This window comes from Sphaeramia orbicularis, chromosome 13, assembly GCF_902148855.1.
Source record: "Sphaeramia orbicularis chromosome 13, fSphaOr1.1, whole genome shotgun sequence".
Lineage (NCBI taxonomy): Eukaryota > Metazoa > Chordata > Actinopteri > Kurtiformes > Apogonidae > Sphaeramia > Sphaeramia orbicularis.
In genome coordinates this window covers 20,976,267-21,001,794 of record NC_043969.1, presented here as the reverse complement: position 1 = coordinate 21,001,794, position 25,528 = coordinate 20,976,267, and the positions used below count along the sequence as shown (strand labels likewise).

The 25,528-nt window shown below is 38.1% G+C and overlaps 2 protein-coding genes across 2 annotated transcripts; both read right to left on the bottom strand.

Moving 5' to 3' along the window:
- Positions 1-13,342: 13,342 nt before the first annotated feature.
- Positions 13,343-23,410, bottom strand: grk7b (G protein-coupled receptor kinase 7b). The gene is given in 5 exon segments (XM_030151939.1): positions 13,343-14,763; positions 16,503-16,698; positions 16,701-16,773; positions 18,839-19,276; positions 21,002-23,410. Coding segments are annotated over 5 exon segments (1,635 nt in total). The 5' UTR covers positions 21,602-23,410; the 3' UTR covers positions 13,343-14,435.
- A 9-nt stretch (positions 23,411-23,419) lies between these two features.
- rnf7 (ring finger protein 7) lies at positions 23,420-25,234 on the bottom strand. Its single transcript, XM_030151943.1, has 3 exons — positions 24,973-25,234; positions 24,796-24,843; positions 23,420-23,538 (listed from the first exon to the last, which is right to left on the bottom strand). The coding sequence occupies exons 1-3, from the start codon at positions 25,136-25,138 to the stop codon at positions 23,420-23,422; spliced, it is 333 nt and encodes a 110-aa protein (XP_030007803.1). The 5' UTR covers positions 25,139-25,234.
- Positions 25,235-25,528: the final 294 nt, after the last annotated feature.

Here is a 25,528-nt window from a genome sequence, read left to right as displayed (position 1 = left end):
CACAATGATCTGTGATAAAGTGCTCAACTGTTTTCCACATACTGCTCTCATGGCCACAAGGGCATTAGAGACGGATACAAAACACAGAGAGAGAGAGAGAGAGACAGAAATAGTAAGCGAGCTCGATGGACACATAGACAAAAGAGTGACAGAGAGACATTGAGAAGTAAAAACAGAAGAAGACAGAAGGCCGGGTGGAGGGAGAAATGAGCAGTGGCAGAAGCGACAGACTGCGAGTATGAGATGGCAGAGTGGGAGAGGGAGAGAAAGAGGGGAACAAAGAGCATATTGTCAGTGCTGGGCGCTAATCGTCTCCTCTTAGGCTGCCAGAGACAACAGGTGAGAGCAGTTTGACTCCCTGCAGGCTCCATGAAGCTTTCAGGGCTGTGTGTGTGTGTGCATGTGCTGTATGTGTGTGTGTGTGTGTGCAGGGGCCGAGGGACCACGGGAGAACTCTGCTAATGCCAACTCAAACGGCAAATGAGGAGCGAGGGCCGTACCATCAAAGGGTTCTTTTCAGACATGCCAGGGTATTGGCCATGTGAGTGTATGTGTGTGTGTGTGTGTGTGTGTGTGTGTGTGTGTGTGTGTGTGTGTGTATGCTGCAAGATAATATTTACAGATCATCCGAGTAATGCCCCTTTTCTTCACACCAGCAGTAATGATAGCATACAGCATTTGTTCAAAGCAACAACAGGAGGAACGCTGCACCAACAAATAAAAAAAATAAAATGCCGCTCTTTGATGTTTACAAGACTCCGTGGGCTTATTTTGTGTTAACAATCTGACAAAGCATGTGACCCACAGCAGCTGGGTGGAGAAGTTGCACCTATAGGAGCTGCAAAGTGGCGGCCAAGTGACCGTGTAGAAGTTAAGACGGGTGTTAACAGCTAAGAAGACATGCAATGAAAGATTAATACATATTACTTTTTCTATTAAAGTTCCAATGTGTAAGATTTAAAGGAAGGATTTAGGAGGATGTGATTACATGTAATGTTCATAGTGTGTTTTTGTTAGTGTATGATCACATGGAAATGAGAATTGTTGTGTTTTTTTTTTGTTTTTGTTTTTTTTTTTACCTTGGAATGACTTTTTTACAAAGGGCACATGGTTCATGGAATCTGCTATGTTGCATCATCATATTTCCACACTAGATCCAAATAGACTTCCTCCTCTGTTTTATAGCCACTAGCATCCAGCATATGCATGACTGTTACCTACTGTGTCTGAATGTGGAGTTATTAGCCCCTGAAAAATCCCAGAACACACAAAACTAACCCTAATGATGGTCCACGTTTTTTTTGGAGCCTTTAAAGGTTTGATATAAGTTTGCTTATGTTATGTCCATGTTGTTCAGTCTAACGACAGTAGCTAATGTTGTAAACTACTGCGGCTGTTAATGAGTGGAAAAGCATTGAACTCAACATAGAAATCAGGGTAATAGCTATTATCAAGCGAGACAGTTGAATAAAGAAAGCTTTTACTGCACCTCCTTGGTTTTGCAAATAGTTGTCAGCAAATGTATAAAGGTGACGCTACATATATAAAGCTTTGCAGGTAGTTGGGGGGGGGGGGCTGCTGTGACACTGCTGAGGTAAGTTACTCATTAATAGTAATTAATAGTGATAAAATTGCTAAATTTGCATATGGAGCATATCTCATAACGAGAATGCAGAATCTATAAGCAAACTAGCATGACTTCATCTCAATGTTCACACTCAATAAACAAAAATTTACTTCTTATATTAAAATGTTTCTCTTCATTAATTTCTTTTCAGACCAGGGCACTGATTAATCGACATCACAATCTGACAAGGTACATGTGGTCCTATACATAATCAACACATACAACAACAAAAACAATACCACAAATAATAATTATAATAATATTAAAAATGTCTGAATGATACAGAGTTTTGTTGAAAAAAAGAAAGGAAGGGCCTTTATAATTTCTTGACTGAACTCCTTGTACAACACATTTAAACATTTCAGGCTTTAGGTTAGTTACAGTAGTCTTGCCAGTAATGTCAGAAATGTTACAGCATCATGCTGTGCAGCACTAAATCCAAACCTAAAGTAAGATTAACAACAAAAGTTAAAACAAAATACAATTAAAATGACGCAAAAGTCAAAACTATTATGCTGTTGGTGGATGCCAAATCAGACTGCAGCAGAAATAACGTATTAGTGAATATAAAAAGAAAGAATGCGTGTATGAAAATAACTTTTTTATGAGTTTCATTAGGACCGTGGTGGATATCCTTTTACACAACAGCATTACAGACTCGGTTGGCACATTTGGGACACCTGCTGTGGCATGTCTGATAATGCAGTCATGGAAATATGTGTGGGTTTGCTGGGGGAGTTTCATGCCAGAAAGCAGATGTGTGACCAGCGCAGTGACATCTTTTGGCAAAGCACTGGCATTCACACCGAACATGCCTGAGTAATAACAGTCTCTGCTGCAAATACAAGGTTATTATACATTTAAAATGCTTATGGTTTTAGTTCTGTTTAGTCCTGAGCATGGGATTTTATTCTGCAGTCTGATAATGATGAGGGAATGGGGGAAAAAATGAGTAGAAAGTGCAGCAGCCTGCATGGCTCTGTTGTGCAGAGCATGGAGAGTTAACTATGCATGCAGAGATAAACAAATGTATTGGAGTCACAGCAGACCATGTCCAAAAACATCTGGGGGCAGTGTGTGTATCAGACTGGGTGCATACGAGCATGTATTTGTACTGGCTTACTCTATTTGTGTGCGTATGAGCGAGTCCACGGACCACATCCTCATGATCATCACAAGATAAAGCCCGGCCCATTAATCCATCATACATTTGAGTATAAAACGTCATTCACCAAAGTTAAAAATATGAGTGATAAGGTTACAGTGTGGAGTTTTTAGACATGGGAGGCGTGTTACAGCTGAAAGCATTCTCAACAGCAGTTATGGCGGCCGGTACTGAACTGGCAACTTGAGCTCAGTTGGATTCAAATGCCAAGAGATGGACTGCAACAAGAAAGAGCCCAAAGTAGTACTCCCCAAATTAGCCTGTCTGTCAAAACAACGCACTGTATCTCTGAGGGCACAGCTTCCATAGACTGTTTAAAGCACTATTTTCCAAGCTTCTCATATGGAAACTAAACAATATCAATCATATTTCAGACAACCCTGTACACTTTTAGGCTTTTTAGGTAAAAATCTACAGTCTCGGCTTTAAATAGTCATAAAACCAGTGTTGTATCAACGCATCGTCACCTTCCTAAAATAACAGCCTAAGTCATTATTTGACAAAAATCAGAAAATATAAAATTTTTGTGTTTCCTGAAAAATATGAAAAAAATACTTAAGCAATTATTTTAGGAAGGCAACAATATCATAATCTGATGAACCTGAAAAACAGTATCATAATATAAATTAGTCCTAGTGTATATGTTAAATAACACTGAGCTGCACTAAAGTCGAGGTTTCTGCCTGTTAAAGGGAAGTTTTTCCTCGCCACTGTCACCAGTCACAAGTGGTTGCTCCTGGAGGATTCTGTTGAGTTTCTGTAAATTTGATTTGATTTTGATTTGATTTGATAAAGCACTTTGTGACTCTGTCTGTGAAAAGTGCTCTATAAATAAAATTTACTTATTTAAATTTACTTACTTAAAGTAGGTCTGCAGCACCATGTGTAAACGTATAGTCACGGAAAAAATGATTAGAGCATCAAAAGTCATCAGAAACAATTGCAATTTATGCAATCAAATACTAACTCCTGTGTGTATCATGTGACTAAAACAGACAGAAAAGAAAACATGGAATGCCTAAAAGCACTGTTTTTGTCAGTACAACACCATAGATATTAATGTAAGAACTGAAGTGATTTTGGTTATTATCAAGAAAACATGGAAAATGGCTAGATACCAGCTCTAAAATTAAACTGTTATGAGCTATTTTTGTTATTATTATATTTGTCCAAACAAATGGACCTTTAATTGTACCAGGCATTAAAATGAACAAGAAAATGAAGAAAACAAGGGTGGTCTAATAATTTTTTTCCATGACTGTATGTTAGCATTCTACAGGTGCATCAGGGAGGAAGGAAGGAAGGAAGGAAGGAAGGAGGGAGGGAGGGAGGGAGGAAGGGAGGAAGAAAGGAAGGAAGGAAGGAAGGAAGGAAGGAAACTTACACCACCTCCTGTTAAACTGGTCAAATATTCATATAGATATATTATAAACATCTAGTCCAATAAAAACTCCTTCACAGTCTAGATCCTACCCATTTGTCTCTGTTGTTGAAAAATGTTTCCACATTTGTGCTTCTAGCTTGTTTCAGTTTCCTGCTAAAGGAACCAACAGTAATCACCATCATGCTTGTGTTGAAGCTTTTTTGGTACCTGGTTTCTATTTCAGAAACATCTGGATGACATTGTTCACCTGTTCATCACTTACATCACCCAGACTATGTGGGAAAAACTCAAAGTGTGAGTGGAGGAAACATTCTGAACCCATCTGTTCATGTGTTTTTAGCCTGTCCTCAAGTAGTTGAATCTAATTTCACCACTTGCACTCATGAATCCAAAGCTGTTAATTTTAGAGCTGAGCTTTGATCACCAGTGACTTCTCTAATGTAGAATGTAGAAACTTCTCTGTCAGGTATTGAAAACCATCTAAACACTGATCACTTAGAATTTATAGAACTGAAACCCTGGTGCAATATGCTGCTAATGCCTATATATTAACTGAAACTCATGATATCCTGGAGAGTCTGATTCTGGAATTGGAATCAGTGTACCTCATTTAGGTCAAATCCAATGTTTTTCTCATTGTTGACCAGTGTAAGTTACTAAAATAATCATGTTCAGGTTTGAAATATAAACATACATGTGGAGGGGACAGTGAATCCTCAAGGTCGGCTCATTTTAATGATCTTTGCTTATTTTTGCTAATAATATGTTGGATTCAGTTTCAGACATATTTGTTTACAAAGTCCGAAATGTTTCAATCCACAGATTAACCCATAAAGACCCAGCACTACTTTTGTGGCAGTACCCAAATTAATTTTTCTCAATATTTCACCTTTCTTTAGTGATTTAACACCATATATTGTAATATCACCTTCTTTATTTTATATTTTTTCAGTGAAAGTCAGGTATTTTCCTGAATTGAATTTACTGATCGTGTAGATATTCATAAAAGCTTAGATTAAAGTTGAAGGTTATCGTATCAGAAACGGAGAAAACTGAAGAAAAACCAACATTTTCAGAAAAGATATCAATAAAACAACATAAAACAAGTGTTTCTATCTAATGTCATTTGTCAAACTCCATGGGTTTTACTGGTGAATCAATCTTGTAGAAGATTTGTGTTTTCATGTTCACTACGGAGCCTCTGAACGTCCAAATAGGTCATATCTGATGACCTTGAAAAGATGAAACTGCATTTTACGCCAATTATTTACATGTTTTGATAGGATTAGTGGATCAACAGGCATTAAATATTTTTTTTAAACATTGGCTGTTTGGGTTTTTATGGGTTAAGACTGAAAAAGAGTGGAATCAAAACTTGTTGGAGATGATGCTTCTATGGGTGATAATTGATGATGAACCCCCAATTCTATCACACACATTTACATTTTGGGGTATTTTTTAACCGACTGTGAAACACCTACTACCATTTTTTCCCCTTATCTTTTTAGTTCTCTAGCTGTAACTTGGTGGCTCCTCTGCAGTGACTCTCAGGACCCCCTATAGGTTACGGACCCCCTGTTGAAGACCCAGGCCGTAAATCCTTCATAGTGACAACAGAGTGAAAGGAACAGGTCAGGTCCCGTCTTCAGTAACACATACCTATCTGTGACCCTCTGCAGTTGGTTGGTCTTTCCACCACACATTTGCCATCCTACAATAAAGTCTGATATGTGTGTCTGTCGGCTCTTTGCTGCTCTCTTACTTTTTATAGCTAACATAAGACTAAACTAGCAGGGTAAAATAATATGGGTCACTGAAATAGAAATAACTGCAGTCTCTAAAAAGTACATATAAACTACAACAAATACCACAGCACTAGCAAAACAAAAAAAGGATATGCAGGTCGAATCAGTGTCATTTTTATTTTTGACTTCATTTTCATGAGCTTTGCAATAAGTTGAATAATATTGTTCGCCTCATAGCATTAATTACCTAAATCATATTTTTGGCCAAATTCTGATATCTGTGTAACTGTACTTTCCTAACACTGCTGCTTCAGTTTATGCAGACATCATAATTTGGCCAAAAATATGATTTAGGCAATTATACTATGAGGCTAATGATATGAAATATGCATATGCATGAGAATAAAATGGTGCAGCATAGCATGGAACATTTAATAAACAATGGGTTTGGGATTTTTGCTGCAGTGTATTCTTTCATTTTAGTGAGAGAGAGAGAGAGAGAGAGAGAGAGAGAGAGAGAGAGAGAGAGAGAGAGAGAGAGAGAGATAGATAGATAGATAGATAGATAGATAGATAGATAGATAGATAGATAGATAGATAGATAGATAGATAGATAGATAGATAGATAGATAGATAGATAGATAGATAGATAGATAGATAGATAGATAGATAGCATTTGGTTACGATAGCAGTAATAACAAAAAAACACACTGACCCATCCCAACAGACAGTCAACACTAGAGACACAAGGCATGAAGTAATAAAAAAAATATGTAATATGTAATGTGAAAGTAGTTTTATAGTTTACATCTTTACTCTTTATATACCTCTGCTTCTGTTGTATGAATTACCTTATTTGTTGAATCTAAAAATTACATTTATTGCTATATTATGAGCAATTTTAGCATGTTGTTACACCTGAATGTGTAAAATATCTCCCCATCTGCTTATATTTCTTTCTAAAAATATAACTATAATTAATAAATTCATGTTTTGAGATTTAATATACACTAAGGTTTGAGCAGAGACTAAAATGTGATAACAATGTGTAATGGGTTCATCTTTCAGCATAAAATATTTAGTAAGTTGTGTGTACATTTTTTTCAGATTCTGTAAAAGAAGATTTGCCAAAAACAAGCTGAACTAAAACTAAATAACCCAACTTCACTCAAAATATCAGAATAAAATTAAAGCAACTACAACAAAGCAACTGAAAATAAAACATTAATGACTCAATTGATGAACCACACTTATGTAAGTCATAAAATCCTTGGCATACTCTATATTATTGCTCACCTTGATGGGACTACGTCTGTGGTTTAAGGCAAGAACAAGTCAAAAAAAAATCCAAAACAGTCAGGATGCCAGCCTGCTGTCAACAAAATGGACTCTTTCTCTCCGCCTCAGCTGCACACATCATCCTGTCCATAATGGGCAGGAAAAGAGACGGTGTGCATCATTTTTTAAGACACTAAAGTTGCCAAGAATTTGATTACACCTCTCCCCCTCGTTCCTCTGGGCATGTATGGATGAAGTGAGTCATGGTGTGAGGAGTACCTGTGAGGAAATACCACATCATCGGGTCATGGTATGAGGAATTAAGGAGTTGTCTCTTTTCAGTGCGAACCAGCTCTGCACTAAATATAAGCAGACCTAAAAGAATAGTTAGTCTACGAACACATCCTACATTTTTGAACAGAAGTTTTTACCCATTAGCAGCTGTATATCAGCACAGCCCAGATGTCTAGGGATAGTGTGACAGGAGTGAACTTAGTGAGACACACACTTAGAGCAATATCAGGAGCCTGAAACACAGTGACAGACTGAAAGAGGCAGGTTATGGCAACACACACACACACACACACACACACACACACACACACACACACACACCTACACACACACACACACACACACACACACACACACACACACACACACACACACACACACACACCAGCAACAGCCGAGATGGACTTGGATTCAGTCCAGCCTGGCTGCTGCGCCAACTGTCAGTCATATTACACCGCTAGCAAAGAATGCAATAAGTACCAGCTAATTAAATCAAACTGGATAGACTCTTAGAAACCAATACCATCTCACAGCTTATATTTCTGTTTTTGTGTCACCGACATCCAACACTGTAGAATCGATTGCTGTTGTACCTGTCTCGGAGCACTTCTATCATTCACATGCAGGCCAAAGGGGGAGGCCTAGACGACAGCACACAATCACAGATGCCAAAACCTGCTGGGTCAGTGACCCCTGAGGCACCATGTTGCACACTGTAATTAAAGTACATTAACACATGCACCACGGCTGGTTTTTTCCCCTTTACGGTTCAGGAAGAAGGGTTGTAAAGTGTTTCCCTGATACAGTATTCTGTGTCATTATATCCCTGTGCCTTCGTTTGATATGCTGATCTTCGCTCTCTCAGAAGTGGAAGGGGCGACGGACATCAGACGCTTTACGCTCAGGCCAACTCAGGTTTCAGGATGCTGTAACTTTTTGAACTTGTTGCCGTTTCCTTGGGATTTTCTACTTGTGGGGGAGAATTTCATTGCTAGTGACAGGTGACAGAAATATTTGGCAGAGTGTTAGAAATACTGTAAGGGTACTTAGTCCCATAGTTTATACCTTTATTTAATGTGCACCTCTGCTTATTATAAATGACCTAGTTTGTTGAATCTAAAATTACATTTAGTGAGATATAGTACTTTTTTTATTTTTTTAGCGGAAATGCAGATTATTTCAGATGAATTAGCGTAAACCATTAAGACCAAGACAGCCACTGGTGACCAAAATCAACTACTGATCTAACATATTTAATGTTGATCCATTAATCCTATCAGTATATGTAAATAATTGGTGTAAAATGCTGTTTAACATCTTTTCATGGTCATCAGATACGACCCATTTGGACGTTCACAGGCTTTGTAGTGAACGTGGAAACACCATCATCTTCTACAACATTGATTATCCAGTAAAACCCATGGAGTTTGATAAATGACAGTGGATGGACACACTTGTTGACATCTGCTGAAAAAGTCCCTTTTTCTTCTCTGTTTTTAATATAAAAAACACCTCAACTTTAGTCTGAGCTTTTATGACCATCTACATGATTAGTGAAATAAATGAAGGAAAATATCTGATTTTCACTGGAAAAAAAATACAGAGGATAATATTATAATAAATCACTTAAGAAAGATTAAATAGAGAGGAAAATTCATTTCAGAACTGCCACAAAAGAAGCTCTGGGTCTTAATGGGTGAATTCTCCCCAGAAGGTTTTTATTTTATCATTTGCATCTATTTCTAGGTTAAAGCATCATTATGATTGCTACAGTGATGTATTTAGACTAAGATTTAAGCCTGAACTAAAATGTGAAAACAATGTGTATGAGTTTGACTTCCAGCGTGAAAAGTTTTCACAGGCGTTCTGTACAAACGTGTCATATTCTTGGTTATGATTCAGTGTAGTTATGTTTCAAGACAGGGATACATATTCCCAGAAGATTCCTTAAAACATGGGACACAGAAACAAACGGGATTATTTTACACCTCTGGCAGCGTTTAGTTCGTGTTGAAAGAAAAGTCTTGAAGGTTGAATATGATACTGAATGACACAGACAGATGATTTTTGCAGTGAAAGGGCCAGACATGGTGGGGAGACGGGACAAAGGCTAATAGGACTGTTTATAAGGGTGCATTAGTGTGTATTTGTGTTTGATCAGACTCTGTCCGTGATGCTGTGCAGCCACTGGCAGTGGAAAGGGTCTGAGGTCTGGACGCCATGGAAACTGCCCACTGGGCCTCAGTGGGGAGGAACATCATGCACACACACGCTCTGTTTCTGTTGGACCGCCTCGCAGGAATTCACTTATTTGTGGAAATGTTAAGAATTCAAGCAATGAAGCTTAAAAAACTGAACGTTAACCAAAAACTAAACACTTCCTGAGCGGTTACAAGGTCACTCTGATAGCTCAGCACAATAAATCGCGGCCCATTTTACTCTCAAAGCAAAATGGTTTCTGGAAACTCGACCTTTGATTTCCCCGCAGACTATAATTTGCTGACAATTTCTAACAAATAAAATGACCAGTAAATGTGTTTAAGAAAGAATAAATCACTGAAGAACAGATTATATAACATATAATATAGCTGTGAGTGTCATTGTGGGGCTAAGCAGTTCAGCAGGGCAGGGTCGCCATGGCAACTTGATCTGATCATCATAAATGCATGGCTGTAAGCAACGATGGTAAGATTCATATGAATTTCTCAGTAAATGAGGACTGAGTTCATGTGCTGTTTGCGTCATTTGACTGTAAAGTAGAATATTTTTGAGGACTGGTCTGAAGATGATCTATGGGGAAGTGTGATGAAGACTGCACAACATATGCTGGTGTTTATATTAATATTTGTTATCACTGTGATCAAGGTCAAGCTTTTTTTCACGTCTCATCTCTGGGATCTCCCCGAGCATCTATAAGAAGTTTGGTGTCAACACATCAGAGCAGTATGATGAGATATGCCCTTACTTCCTGTTTGCTGTTGCTCCACTAATGTCTAATTTGTTAAGTCATTACTTTCTGTTGCAAACCAGTGAATATTTCTGTGCCTTGAGAAAGTGTAGATAGTTCTGTAAATATTTTCCTCCATTCCACTGGTTTTATAGCAGAGTACTGATGAACTGCTGCTTTTGTTTGTATGAGTTTTCATTAACGAGGAAGGGTAGTTAGTGTCTTGGTTTGTAATTTTCATTTAGGGTTATTTTCTTTCATGGTCTCTGTTCTCTTTATTATCTTGGCCTGGGCTCACCCTAAGGTAATTATTGTTTTTAGTCGCTGTCACCTTTGACCACTTACTTTTCTATATAATAAACTGCACATCTCACTGAGGTTTCTGGTGCCCTTGTTTTGCTTTTGGGACCAGGGTGTGATTCCCTTTACTTTATGGGATGTTTTAGCAGTAGTGCACCAATAGTTTTTAAGTGTTTATAAAATACTAAGATATCCTGCAGCAATTTGTGGTCTGTGAAAGAGAGTTTTAATGAAATCCAGTGTGCTAGAAACTGATGTGATAATTTTACATCAGCTTAAAAAAAATATAGAAATCTAATGATACTTTACTGTTGAATACTGGGTACTGTTTTGTATTAAAGGAGTGATATTTTGCTTTTTTAAATGGAATTATGTATTTTAAAACATTTCGCTGTGGTCTACATTAACTGTAAATGCTATGCTTGGGTCTGAATTCTTCATTAATTCAATTCCACAGGTCCATCTTCAACGCTATTTCTGAGTAATGACACCAGAAAGGCTGTTTTGAGCGCTGGCCCTTTAAATACAAATGAGCCATTTCATGCTCCACCCCTCCAGGTTGTTTACCATGCTCTCTGTCCAGTTCAGCCACTTAATACAACCAACAACTGAACATTTTAGGTAATCAGCTCAAAGTTTGGATATATTTTCAGTGTGGACTATAACCCCTGCTGCCGATAAACAATTATGACGTACTTGGAGAAATGTTCGGAAGTCTTGACCTTATATGTGCAAATGTCGTGACATAACTAATTATAAAACGCAACAAATCAAGAAGGAATTGAAATGAGTTGTAGAAATCCACTCAGTTTTTGCCGGAATAAATATAAAGATAGCTTTGCAGCACCTGGAGGGTTCAAATTCAAGCTTTATGAACTATTAGGGTCCAAATACACAAATAAGTGAACCAAAGACTAATAAAAGTGGGTTTAGCAAACTATGACCCCTTTAACATGAAACCTGGGTAGAAGAATCAGCAGACTGTCATCATGTTCTAGAGGTTACCATAAACTACAATGTCAGAATAAGTGCACTAAGAGAAGGAAGCAACACTAATGGCTGAACAGACAAATAAATAAATGAATAAACATGTCATTAGTTCGTGAACACACATGCAGCAGACCCTCTCGCTGCCATTCAATCCATCTCTCACGTGGCCGACTGTTACTTTCCCTCAGTAGACAATGGCCTCTCTGTTGAACCACTTTCTCACCTATCCTAAATATTCACTTTCACTCCTTCCGACACACCCTGACACATGCACAAGTGCAGACACCAATCAGTGTAGGTTTACATTTACAGCTCCGTAAACCCATAGCGACTCACATATGTGCAGGGATACTCAAATACCAACACACTCACTGCCAAAAAAGGGAAAAAGCAGCAATTTTACGGGTGTGATACCATCCTGAGGATGCCAGAGCAGAGCTGAAGTGTGGCACATGGCTTTGATCTGAATCCAGAGCATGGGCATGTAACAAACGCAGATACCAAATTACACCCTGTCCTGCTTTGATCTCTAAAACCCCATGCCTGCCTCTACAGAGGTAATAAGATTGTGTGCAAGTGAGAGTGTGTATCATAGTGTGTATGTGGAGGTGTTTATTTAGACGTGCGTGGGGTTTGTCCACAGCTTTACCTGCATGATAAGAAGAAACACAAGTATGCAAAGAGAAGTGCATGCATGCATATATCTTCAAGCACGAGCATAAAGTGTGTAGTTTTGAGTGTGTGTTGTAGTGTCTTGTGCAGTTTGTGTAATGGAGGGCAGCAGTTACAGCAGCAGGCCATGGGGAACTAAACCCTGGCAGAGGCTTGTAGCCGCCTGGTAAAAACATGTTCCTGGAGACCCGCTGCCGAGTTTGTCTTGTCATCACATCGTCCACAGTGGACTCCCCACTCTGCCTTCACAGCCCATGATGATCAGGTTGCGTCTTGGATTTCCATCTGAACCACCCTCTAATCTCAAGACAGTCGAGCGTGAATGGAACCACTTCTCAGCCCTGTAAGGTCAGCTCTTCACAGGAGTTAGCACAACACATGTTTATGTGTCCCTAATTGCCTAAATGTGTCTGAGGGTTTGAAGTGATTCACTGAGTGACTGATACTACATGCAGAATCAAACATTGAGCTGACATTATAAACGTTCTGTGGTTTTTCAGACTGACCCAGGCTCCTGGAACACACGATGACAGATGACATCTGTGGTCGGAGATGACCAACAAGAGGATCATCAAAATAACTGCATAGCTGTTGCCTGAAACATTAAATGTCATCACTGAGCACTGACTTGTTAACAAGAAACATTACAGTAGTCAATACATGGTGTAAGGACATACTTTGGAAAAAGTCTTTATTCTCTTTCAACATTTTTCACTTTTATAAAAATGTTGTCGCCTTTTGTGCACATTTGATTAGAAAACCAGAAGAGATTGTTATGAAAAAAAAACAAAAACATTTTTAACACTCAAGGTACTGAAGAAACATCAAACAGTGTTTCAAAGCATTCCAATATTAGTAAAAATGATCAAAGATGAATAAATAAATCATCAAATATAAAATAATTACCTTCAAATATTACAAAACATTATTGGCACCAATAGTAATGATAAACAACATGTAAGTGAGTCTTGTTTGTCCAAAATAATCTATATAACATGACTGTTCAAGCCCAGCTGAGGATGTCTGCAGTTTACAATCAAATAAAAGAGAGGGGGAAAAAAACCCTGAGAGATTTTTTTTGTCTGTTTAGTTTCCTATTGAAACTTTTGTGATGCAACAGAAAAAATATTTGCAGTCGATTTACAGATACATGAACTGACCATCTGTGACAGCTAATTAGATTTTTAGCTTTTAACAAACAAGCTTTGTTGTTTGTTGTTGCTATGTTGAACGTAGTTAACATTTCTAATTATTGCTCATAAACATAGTGTGATTTTGGGGGGTAATAAACAGGGCTGGCACTGCCTGGATCAAGCCAAATATTTTATGTTCACATCTTTTTTTTTTTTTTTTGTGGAAAAAAGTACATGTAGACGACAATTTGTCTCCCTGCATCTCCTTGTTAAAAGCAAATGAGTCATCCAGTGCTTGTAAATACCACAGCAGTAAAGCCAGGCTAATGAGGATGATGATGATGATGATGATGATGAAGAGGTGTAAAATGCACTTCATGGGTATCTGGCGGCACTTAGTGGTGAATGTTTGCCACTGCGAGATTTCCCATCAGTCTGCAACGCTGAGGTCACCTGAGCTCAAGGCGAAAGGCATTCATGGCATTCAAGTGACACTTTAGTCATCTGAAACAATGTGGCACGCCGTTGCCAATAGCGATAATAATTGTGTTGCCACTGCAGCCATTATGCAGCCTGTTTACAAACACATGCAAACACTTAGGCATGCCAAAATGGTTGAGTGATGTAATGGAAAGTATGAATGCACAGGGGTCTGTTGTCTCACCAGGAATAGAGGGCAAAGAATAAAGCAGCAGTTTCCATCCGTTCACAATAAACTGAAACGAGTGTTTGTCTCAAGCACCGTAGCAAACACAGGTAGTATACAAAAGGTTACCCTCTGAAATAAAGGCAAGAAGTGGTTATGTAACAATACTTGGAGAACTTTATGTCTAATGCCAGGCACTTCAGATGAATTCAAGGGCTCAAAGTGAATGCTGCACTAATATATGAAGGAGCTGTTTACAAAATGCTGCACGTCTTGGATTTCCACCTAGGCTCACAGCTCTGTCCGTTCATTTGGTGACTGTTCAGTTCATCAAACACTCCACTCTCAATCATCTCCTTCTGCCACTGGATGGACACCGCACCTGTGCTGAATTCCTGGAAAAAGTTCTCGTCTTTGTGGTTGAGCTGGATGTCCACCTCCTCAGAGACGTCCTTGAACTCGTTCGTGTCCTTGGCGTAGACCACGTTGGATTTTGGCACCCATGGGGGCTCCACCAGCCCCGCCTCCAGACGATGGAGGTTAATACTCTGGAAAAAAGCTTGTTTTCGTGGATCTTCACCCCTGATATTAAAGACACAGACAATAGATGTTCTCTTGAAATATTCTGCTGTTATTATTCTGACTGTCAAGATACAAGTTACAACATTAGTTTAATGCAAAGTACTAAGTGAAGGAGTCATTTAAAGCAGAGGGCAGTTGTAATTAAGCAAATATGCAACAAACAATATTACACACCATTAATATGAGATTAAAATTACTATTAAACATCACAGAAAGTCAATACATGTATAGTAATAATATGGTTTTGGCTGATGTGCCAGAAAATATCACTTTGTAACATGAGAACTTAATTTTTCTAACACAATATTGCATTCTAATAATGTATTTTCATGTTATAATTGGAGGGTTTTCATCTTATAAAGACATACAAACCCATCATCATAAACTTTTTAGAACATAAAATTATATGTTAGAAGATGATATTGTTTATGATTTTATATAATTACAAAAATGCGTTAAGATGAACCTATCTGTTATAACATTATAAGTGGCTAGGATATCGAGTTTTAATGTTATGTTAATTTATTTATTACCTCCGCCAAGGAGGTTATGTTTTTGCCAGGGTTTGTTTGTTTGTTTGTCTGTTTGTTTGTTTGTTTGTCTGTCCGTTAGTGTGCAACATAACTCAAAAAGTTATGGACAGATTTGGATGAAATTTTCAGGGTTTGTTGGAAATGGGATAAGGAAGAAATGATTAAATTTTGGTGGTGATCGGGGGTGGGGGGGCCCACGGGGGGGCCACTGATCAGCCTTGGCGGAGGTCTGCGCTCTCCGAGTGCTTCTAGTTTTATATGGTTTTTGGGCTTTTTGACAAGAAAGACAAGAAAGGATAGTGACATGGAGCATGACTGAGGTGACCCACCAAGGCATCCATACTTACTTCTTCTTATTTATTTGTATTTTTTTTATATTTGTAATAGAAGTAAAGTGTTTAGTCTCATTTTTCCTTTTGAAGTACTTTCACTTTTATTTGTTAGACAGGTAGGACTCCACTGACATCTCTGTCTTATAATTATTTGCTCCATCTGTTGGTGTGAATTAACTGAAATTCTTATTACTGTTATTACATAAAGACCTTAAAAACCTTGAGGTGTTTTTGTGGTGATCGCTAAATGACATTTTCTCTACATTTAGGTACCTTTTCGAAGTAATTTATCACCTTTTTTTCCCCCCATATATTACCCTCCGCATTTTGCATTTTTCAGTGAAAATCATGTGCTTTCCTGTATTAAATTCACTGATCATGTATATGTTCAGAAAAATTCAGTGGAAATTTGAAGGTTATTGAATCAAAATAGACAAAACCAAAGAAAAGGGGACTTTTTCAGCCAAACTGAACGTATAGTTAACTGATAGTAAAACTGAGCATTATTTGACCATAAAAACAAGTGTAATTTGTCAAAATACAAGAGCTTTCCTTGTGGTTCAGTGTTGCAGGAGATGACAAGGTTTCCATGTTCACTATGTAATCTCTGAACATCCAAATGGGTCATATCTGATAACGAAATGATGAAAAGCTGATTAACTACATTTGGCCTGAATTATTTACATGTATTGATAGGATTAGTGGTTCAGAGGGTATTACAAATCTTATATCAGTAGATGCTGTTGTTTAGGTCTCTGAGGGTTAATGGATGCTGATGACTCACAGTGTGAACCAGATTAACCATAATCCTCTCTTTGTTGAAAACACACACAAAAACTAAACTCAGGTTATGTTAAGAGGTTTTTGTTCTTACTTGCAACCGAGCCGGTTCTCCACCTTCTTCTTGAGAAATCGGTTGATTAGATCTTTGGTCGGAGCATCAAAATCTTTGTGTTCAAACTTGCACTTGTCCTCCAGAGTACGGCGGGTCACCTCATCATTCTGCACCTTTTCTCTGAAGTCTTTAAAAGGCAAACGTGCAGCCACCATTTCATAGATGCTGCAGCCAGAGCCCACCAGTCCACAGACGTATTGTAATACTCCTGCCTCAAAATCTCAGGAGCCATGTAACCCGTTGTGCCAGCCTGACAAAACGCAGAGAGAGGAAAGAGGCATGAGTGACAAACGTCAGGGGGAACCTTTTCAAAACATATCAACAACTTCTGCAGCTTTATGTGCTGTTGTTATTAGAAAATATTACAATCGTTTTGTGAAGGAATGATCATAACAGGTAAATGTCAAATCATTATTTCTTCCATGTTTGAGAGATGATTTTAAGAAGTTAATGTTGAATAAACCAGATGATATTTGTGGTTTTATGTGATTCTATACAGTGAAAACACAAACCAACTATAATGATAACATTAAAATATGCAGGAGTAAAATTAAGAACAATAAACATTGAAAGCTTTTGTAAGTTTTTCATCTGAGTAAAATAAAAACTAAATTGTAAAAATGATGGAATTATTATTTTTGAAACACAACATTTTATCATCCATCTCTATATTTTATGCTCTGTCTACCTAATTAAAAACATGTATAAAGAAAGTTAGTAAAGTAAAATATAAACATACACAATTTATTTTTTCTCTGCCTAGACTTGATGCATTATCTCTGTATGGTAAGGCATTCTACTTAAAAAATATACATAAATATATAGCGTATATGTACAAAATAAATATTGTTAATTAATAAATCCTTGTAAAAGTGCAGGATACATTTGAAACCAGACACAAGAACCTGGTTTGGTCCAGAATCCACCTCTTTAACCTCCCAAGACCCAGGAAATGTCAGCAAAGTACTAGCTTTTTTGTTTTTCATTAAATAACTGCCTATATTGGGAACATCATGATGCAACAATTTTTTCAAATATTGTTTTTAAAATTTTTATGGAATGTCCTTTGTGGTGGACAGTTTTCCTTTTTTTTGCATGAAGTTGAGAAACTCTTGTCCATAAATGTGGACAGAAAACCCATAGTTGGGTCTTAGGAGGTTAAAGGTTAATCTCTGTTATCTACTGCAGACTATCTTGACTAGCTTCCATATGATGGACAACTAAACTACAGTGAAATAATGACACAGTGATGAGAAAATGTCACTGTCCAGTCTGTTTCCTGTCTCTAGTGAAGAATGCTGGGGATCTCCTGACTCAGCTCTTGGACAGAAGCTTGTATCTGGTATTAGAACAGAAAGGTTCACTAGCTAACACTAACAGACTCTGGTCAGGGCGTCCACAAGGGGATGAGGTCAGGCACCTTTAAATAAGATTAATTAAGGTCACACAAGGTTTTGCTCTTTTGTGCAGTCGGTGAAAGCAGAGCTAAGACCCATATCTATTTCTGTTAAGCTGCTTGTAGCACAAATGCTGTGGCTGTCAGTGAGAAAATATTTGTGAGACAAAAACAAATGTGCTGTATGTTGTTTACCGCATAGGTTGCCATGAAGGGTATTTATGCAAGAATATATATGTGTAATATTAGTAGTTTCAAAAATCTAAATAAACAGAAAAGGGTCAATGCAATGTAAGATGGGACAAATAATCAATACATGAATATTCTAGACAGATATTATAATTTTATTAAAAGTCACTGAAAATACGGATGCTGCAGTTAGTGTGTTAAAAGAACATTGCACTAAGACACTATAGACATTATTTTCCATTTCATTCATTAAATTCTGTCAAACTAAAACCATAATATAGTGAATAAAGAATTAATTCCTGCTTTTTGCCTTTTTAAGTGTATTTTTTCCTCCTTCAGTTACAGACACTGGTATGTATTCTACACTGTTGCCCATAAAGTTGGTATATTTTTGTTTTCGTCTTTATACACATCAGTAATTGCCTTTGACCAGGTTCAATGAATACACACTGAGTCCCAGTTACACTATCTATCAAGAATATATCACATTATCACAGTCATTTAATGAGAAGAGGTACAAGTATTTTATTCCAACTTCATGGGCAACAGTTTGGGTGATTATACTGCAGACGCACTGTACTGTGATACCATTATTGTGATTATTTTATATTGAGTTACTCTGTAATGCAAGCCTACATTTTATTTCATCCAAACCACAGGAAGGCTTTTCTAACTGGATCGACTGGTGAACAGTGTACCTCACACTATGAATAGGTCAGTACACACTAACCTTCTGGCAGATAGTTTTGCCCATTGGGAGCTCCACAGCCAATCCGAGATCTGACAGCCGACACTGGCCTTTTCCATCCAGCAGCACGTTCTCAGGCTTCATATCACGGTAAACTATGTTCATTGAATGCAGATGTAAGATCCCTGTTGTGATCTGAGCCGTATAGTAAATAACACGGTCCATACGGATACCCCTCTTCCCGAGATTATAGATATGGAACTTGAGATCTCCTCCGTTCATGAGGTCCATGACCAGGCACAGGTGGGTCTGGTTGTCATAGGCATAAGCCAGATTTATAATGAACAGGCTGTTAATTTTCTCCAGGATTTGCTTCTCCAGAAGAGCCAACCTCTCACCACCTTTCTTCTTCAGGCGTCTTTTATTGAGCTTCTTGCAGGCGTACATTTGGCCGGTGTGTTTCACCTGCACAGCACAAACCTACACGACAGAACAGGGTTGGAAATAACAAATGCATTAGAAGTGGACAAGATGCTGATTAATAGTCACCAATAGGAAGTTTTAAACCCTACTGATATTGAGAGAATTGGCTCAGAGAGTGGTTGATGCATAATATCAAGCTTTTCAAGTGGATTTTGTTACGTTTCAAGGAAAATAAGAGCTCAGCAAGAGCCAGATATTTAATCAGATGTGTCCACTATCCTTAACTAATTCCCATAACCCATAAAGACCCAGTGCTATAGTTGTGTCAGTTCCAAAATATTGCTGTATATCTAAGTTTTCTTAAGTGATTGATGAACATTTATTACAAAAATATCCTCTGTGTTTTGTGTTTTTTTTTTCCAGTGAAATCAGGTATTTTCCTATTTTTAACACACTGATCATGTAGATGCTCATAAAAACTCAAATTAAAGTTGTGGGTTATTACATCAAACACAGAAAAGTAAAAAAAAAAGTGACTTTTTCAGTAAAACTATCAATAACTGAACATAGAACAAGCATCTCCATTCACTGGCATTTATCAATCTTCATGGGTTTTACTGGTGAATCACTGTTGTAGAAGACGACAGTCACTACGGAGCCTCTGAACATCCAAATGGTCATATGTGATGACCATGAAAAGATGACAAACTGTATTTTACACCAGTTATTTATATATGTTGATAGTATTAGCAGATCAATAGGTATTAAACATTTTAGATCAGTAGATGTTTTCGGTCAGTGGTGGTTGTTTGGGTTTTTTTGGGTTAATTATCTGTAACATACAATTAGCAGCAGACTTTTAGTTTGGTGACCTAATATTTATTTATTTATTAACCCTGACCTTTGATTTTTGACCAGCAAATTCTTATCAGTGCACCCTTGATTCCAAATAAACATTTGTCTCAAATATGATGTAATTCTCTCAAGGTCTTGGTAATGTCATGGTAAACCTTGACCTTTGACCATCAAAGTCTTTTCATTTCATCCTTGAGTCTAAGTGAACATGAGGCCAGAATGTCCAACTGTTCAATAATTAATCAGCTTTTTACTCTTGACACTATCACTATCAGTCCACTATTGGTCAACGTCTAATGTGAATCCTACATGCAGACCCATCTCTAATCAATACTGGAATCACAAACACACACCCACAAGTCTGCTGCTGTTTTAATAGACTAATGTGAAAGAACAAAACATGATGTGAGTGATGTGTGTTCATTAGTACATTGTCTGAACAACTAAAAGTGCCTGAAATTCAGCCCAAGCAAGTTTAAGAACAACTGAATGGTAATAATTCAATGGTAGATCTATGTTGTGTTTTACAGCAACAGCCTTGTTAAGAAATGAATGACATCTGTCAATGATAGAAGGGCCTTAATTAAAGAAGGTTACAGGAAGTGTTTTTGTATCCAAGGCATTTGCTTTCCTGAACATTACATTTTCAGATGCAATTTCATTCAATCTTAAGCTCGATAGTGGATAAAACTACAGTGTTCCAGATATTCACTCATTCAATATATGTAATCAACAGATTTGATAAAGACTGATGCATCTACTGGTCGTAGATGACACACACAGATAAACCCAATAACCTGTTGACCTTCATTGTGCAGCGTCATCAGGACTTCTTTATTTATATTGTATGCAGGTCTAGTCTGTCAATGAATTTCCTCAACAAAGTTAGATTTTCACTTTGAAGGAGTTCAGATGTTTGACACCTACCTCACCAAATCCACCTCTTCCCAACGTCCGGAATTCATAAAAATATTTATCAGTGATTTTCTGTTTCTCAAACTCCTTCCACTGCAGGAACCTGTAAAAGAAAGAGCTTTGCAGATACTCCAAGAACGGCTTCCCCTTCAGGAAGTCCTTTGTGGCTTCTCTTATCTTGTCCATTTGCTCCTCATCAAAGTTTTTATTTGATAAATGATGCAATATTTCAGCTGCCTCTCCTCTAAGGTAGGAGATAAAACACTTGGAAGCAGGTTGACAGAACTCAGTGAGGATGTGTTGTTGGAGCTTCTCTCTGGTCTGATCTTCAGCAAAACTCCACTTATTGAGTTCCTCCAGGAACATGGTGGCGGCTGCATACTGTGGCTTAGAGGCCAGGAGAAACTGCTGGAACAACTTCTTCCCAATGGGCTGTTGCTCACACAGTGACTCGTACTTCTGTCCCACAGCTGCCTGCTGAGCACTACACCTCCTTGGCTTGGGCAGCGTCATGGTGAGTCTTTGTTTCCTCAGCTCGGTGCGGTCTATCTGCTGAGCCCTCAGGTATGCTGTGTTAGCCACCAGGTTGTCCATTCCCACCAGGTCATCCATGGTGGATGTATCCTGTGGTGTCCCTGAAGGCAGCTGGGCTTGCTCATCTAAAACAATGGAGTTGACTCACCTACAGACTTGAGCTCAACTGAGCGCCTTCAACGCCAGCATCTGAGCTACCCTCTACCTCCTGCTCCACGCCTTTTCCAGCTTTAAAAGAACCACTGTCCTCAGGGATTTGTTGGAAGCTAAGTGTCTTTGTACGCTTATTCGTAGACAGGGGAAAGCAACTTATGTGGTTTGAACCTAAGAAGCTTTGTCTATTTTTAGGAATGCAAAGTACCTGTGTTCAGTAACTGAGCTGCCATCATCAGGGGATGATGGAGCAGAGCTTCACCTTAATAATATATGATTGTGTTTTTATTATGAGAAGGGTGAGGATGAGTATAGTGTGTAATGAAATATATAATGTATGACTCACTCAAGAAGACAGTGAGGATTAAACTAATTTAATACTAATTGAATTAATCAGCAACTATGGAAAAGGACTTTCTGGATCAAATGTGGTGGAGGGCAAAGTGGAGCTCTAAACTGTAGGTTGAACCTTTCAGCACAATGAATTTTTTACTACAGTGCATTAGCATCACTTAGTTCATTATCATCACTTACAATGCTGGCCTCTAATATGTACTGATAATAAACTTTGTAAAGGGTTTTACGGTGGACTTCACAAAATGAGTTCTTGTGAAATGTGCTGCAAGCTTCAGTGAATCATTTAACAATGTCATTGCTAAGTTTAACATTTGAAAAGCTTAGGTTTGAGCACTATTTAGGTCACAGACTTAACTCCACAGAAACGCCACTGGATCACAGAACATTAGGAGACCTTCACTGCTCTTACATGGTCAAAAGGTTGTAGCTGTGATCTTAGTCATGAGCCTCATGTCCCAGTGAATTAACCACAATATTCTTTGACAGTGGTTTAATGTAAGTCCATTTACTCAAGTAGTGTAATTAGGTACAAGTCTAATATAGTTATACATGACATGAGTGTTTCCATTTTATGCAGCTCTATTAGACACACACACAGCCTTGCAAAAAGAAGTCTCAACCTGGATTTATAGGGCAAATAAGTAAAAGACTGTATGTACCACTTTGGTCATCAACGCAAGAACTTGGTTGAAAATCAATGCAACTATGAATAGAAGTAAAATTTGATATTTTTATGATATATCATTGTGTAAGCTTGCATGACATGAACAATGCCACAGTGAATGTGTCTGGCAATCAAAGCTTCTGCTGTTCAAACCAAATATTACATTGAGAAGGCCTTTAAAATGTTTGTCATTTTTAACCAAAGTAGGCAAAAATATTAAATGTACAAATGTTCCAAATGGATGCATTTAGTGTTACATAAGTAAATTCACAAAAACAAAGTTACTACCAATTACATAAATTCCCTTTTAGTTTTAATGTAGTTTTAACTGTAGTTTTAATGTACAAAATGAACAACATGTGCTTGTTTACAGCTGTACAGTTCTTTATTTTCAAAAGATAGTTACATAAGTCAAAATGTTCTTATCACCACAACAAACAATAAAGTAAAGCTAACATAATGACCAAAGACTGCACCAGGGCTCATCCTTCAGCTGTTCTTCCTCCAGGTCAGATCAGCTCATCAGTGATCAGTGAGTCTGTGCTGCTTTGATTTTGTCCATCAGTCTCCTTTGGCTCCAGGAGTACGCTAACATGCAATCATATATAAGAGGAGAGTTGGTGATGGCAGCGACTCTGCGCAGGACAATGCGCTGATCATGATCAAGTGTGTCACCACCTTTGAGTGCATTCAGGTGTGGACTGACTGAGCTGAAGAGCAGTTTATTTGCCAATTCTCTGAACCACCCAATCCTGCTGGCAGAGGGGGCAGCGATTGTTCTGCTTCACCCAGAGGGACATGCAGCAGTTATGGAAGGAATGGTTGCACTCTCCCCATACGACTGAAAAATGAAAGACAGCAAGTCAACATCAACAGAAGTCACAATACTTAGACTGTACAGATTACAATCATATAGTTTATTTAAAGCTTGTATAAAAAGGTCTGTTTGCTACATTAAAGCTACGGTGCTTCATAGATATTTTGTTTCATTGTCTATAATGACTTTTCAGTATATTGTAGTTTAAACGGTCTGAGCAGACACCAGACTTCTACATCTACTCCTGACATGTTTTCTGGCAATAGACAATGTAACCTGTGATGCCCCAATTTCACATAAAGACAGACATTTTTATACATGTAATGGTGTTAAATACATGACTGACAAAAGTAATGAGAGTCTGTCAGATGTGACTTGGATATGCCAATTTGGCTTTACTCCAGGTCTCAACATAGACCCCTGAAAAAGTGACTTCATTGCTCAATAATGGGACGAGATGGCATCAGGTTCATCTGTATCCATATTTATATTTGAGGGAGGAGCTGCAGAAGAATGCGTGTATTGTCAAAGTCAGCTGTTTCTCCCTTCAATTTCAACTCCTGTGTCTTTAACTACAGACAATATTCCCATTCCATTTCCAAACACAGAAAATCAATATTTGCAAGCACAACTCTGAATCACAGCTTTCGTGCTTCTTTCATTCGTCTTGGCAAGCTCTTAACCAGTCTTTCAGTTTGTTTTTAGTGTGTTATTACAGTCCTGACTGGCCTGAATGGTAAGCTGCTCAGGTTTCTTTGACGTCTTGTACCAGTCACAATCCACAGGTTTTCGATGGGGTTCAGGTTTAAATTTTGCCGTTATCTATTATTTCTTCGCCATACATCACACCCCTTTATAATTAATTTATCTTATTCACTACAGGCCTTAACCCCTAAATAAGGAAAGCACGTTTCAATTCCCACAAACCACTGCCTGTGCTGCTTAATTTGTATCAGTTACTAAACCTTTGGACAAAGCCTCTGCAAAACATAGCACAAAATAATCCTTTACCGTCTTTAAAACAGTCCAAAATGACTTGCAATGTTATAGCAGGGTTTTGTAAAGTCATATCAATTACATTATCGATGTTTGTGAATTCTAGCTAATATTATCAGTGTCACTGAGAAAAATAACAAAGTAAAGGTTGTAATCTGTGCTAATTAACAGTGACACCTCTCATTAACTTGCTAATGCTAGCCGGTTAGCAATGTACCCGGCTAAGCAGCTAACTTGAGAGATTTAGTGTCTATGACCACTATTAAAACTGTAACATGGTCTTACCAACACAGTCCTCTTGTTTATTTTCCGCCTGACATCGGAGACAAGCGTCTGCAAATCAAAGAAAAGTACGTTACACTGTCACCATATCCGGTATTTCTGCCGGTTACAGAAATACTGGCAGCGCTAACTAGCAACATTAGCCACTAGCCAGCTAAGCTGTCAGTTCCCTGGACTCACCCATCACTTGTACACGACAAATGGCACAAGTATCACATTCAACGTCCCAGCTCCACATAGCGACTGCATTCCACTTCTTTAGGGAAAACATCTTGTCCCCGCCTGATTTAGAGCCTGAAGATGTGTTGTGAGAGAGAACTAACCCCGGCTCGTCACCGTCATCCATCTCTGCAGTACAGTAGATAAGGTAACGTTAGCCGGGCTAGCTAGGCTAAACAAAATGGATGAAGGTAACGTTGCTTGGCTAACGCTGCATTAGCCAACATGCTACACAGTTTAGCATGTGTATGTCTTCACAGCGACAGAAGACGGCGCTGTTTGCAAGGATTTCAAGTCCTGCACAACCAAACATAACAGTTTTAACTTGAACAAATATAGCCTACACACAACACGTAAACACCACGGGATGTGTAGTTCATGGACAAGGACCATGGAGGAATTTCAAGCTTCTCAGATGTTTTCATTGTCCGTATCTTAGGGGACAAATGAGGCCTAAATATGTAAAATGATCAGTTGTGGGCAGTATAAGGAGAGGAAGTTTTAAAATGTACTGAAA

Coding starts and splice junctions, on each gene's coding strand:
- rnf7 (XM_030151943.1), bottom strand. CDS start 25,138: ATGGATGACGGTGACGAGCCGGGGTTAGTTCTCTCTCACAACACATCT. Junction 24,844..24,972: donor TTGTCGTGTACAAGTGATGG/GTGAGTCCAGGG, acceptor TTTGATTTGCAG/ACGCTTGTCTCCGATGTCAG. Junction 23,539..24,795: donor TAAACAAGAGGACTGTGTTG/GTAAGACCATGT, acceptor TTCATTTTTCAG/TCGTATGGGGAGAGTGCAAC.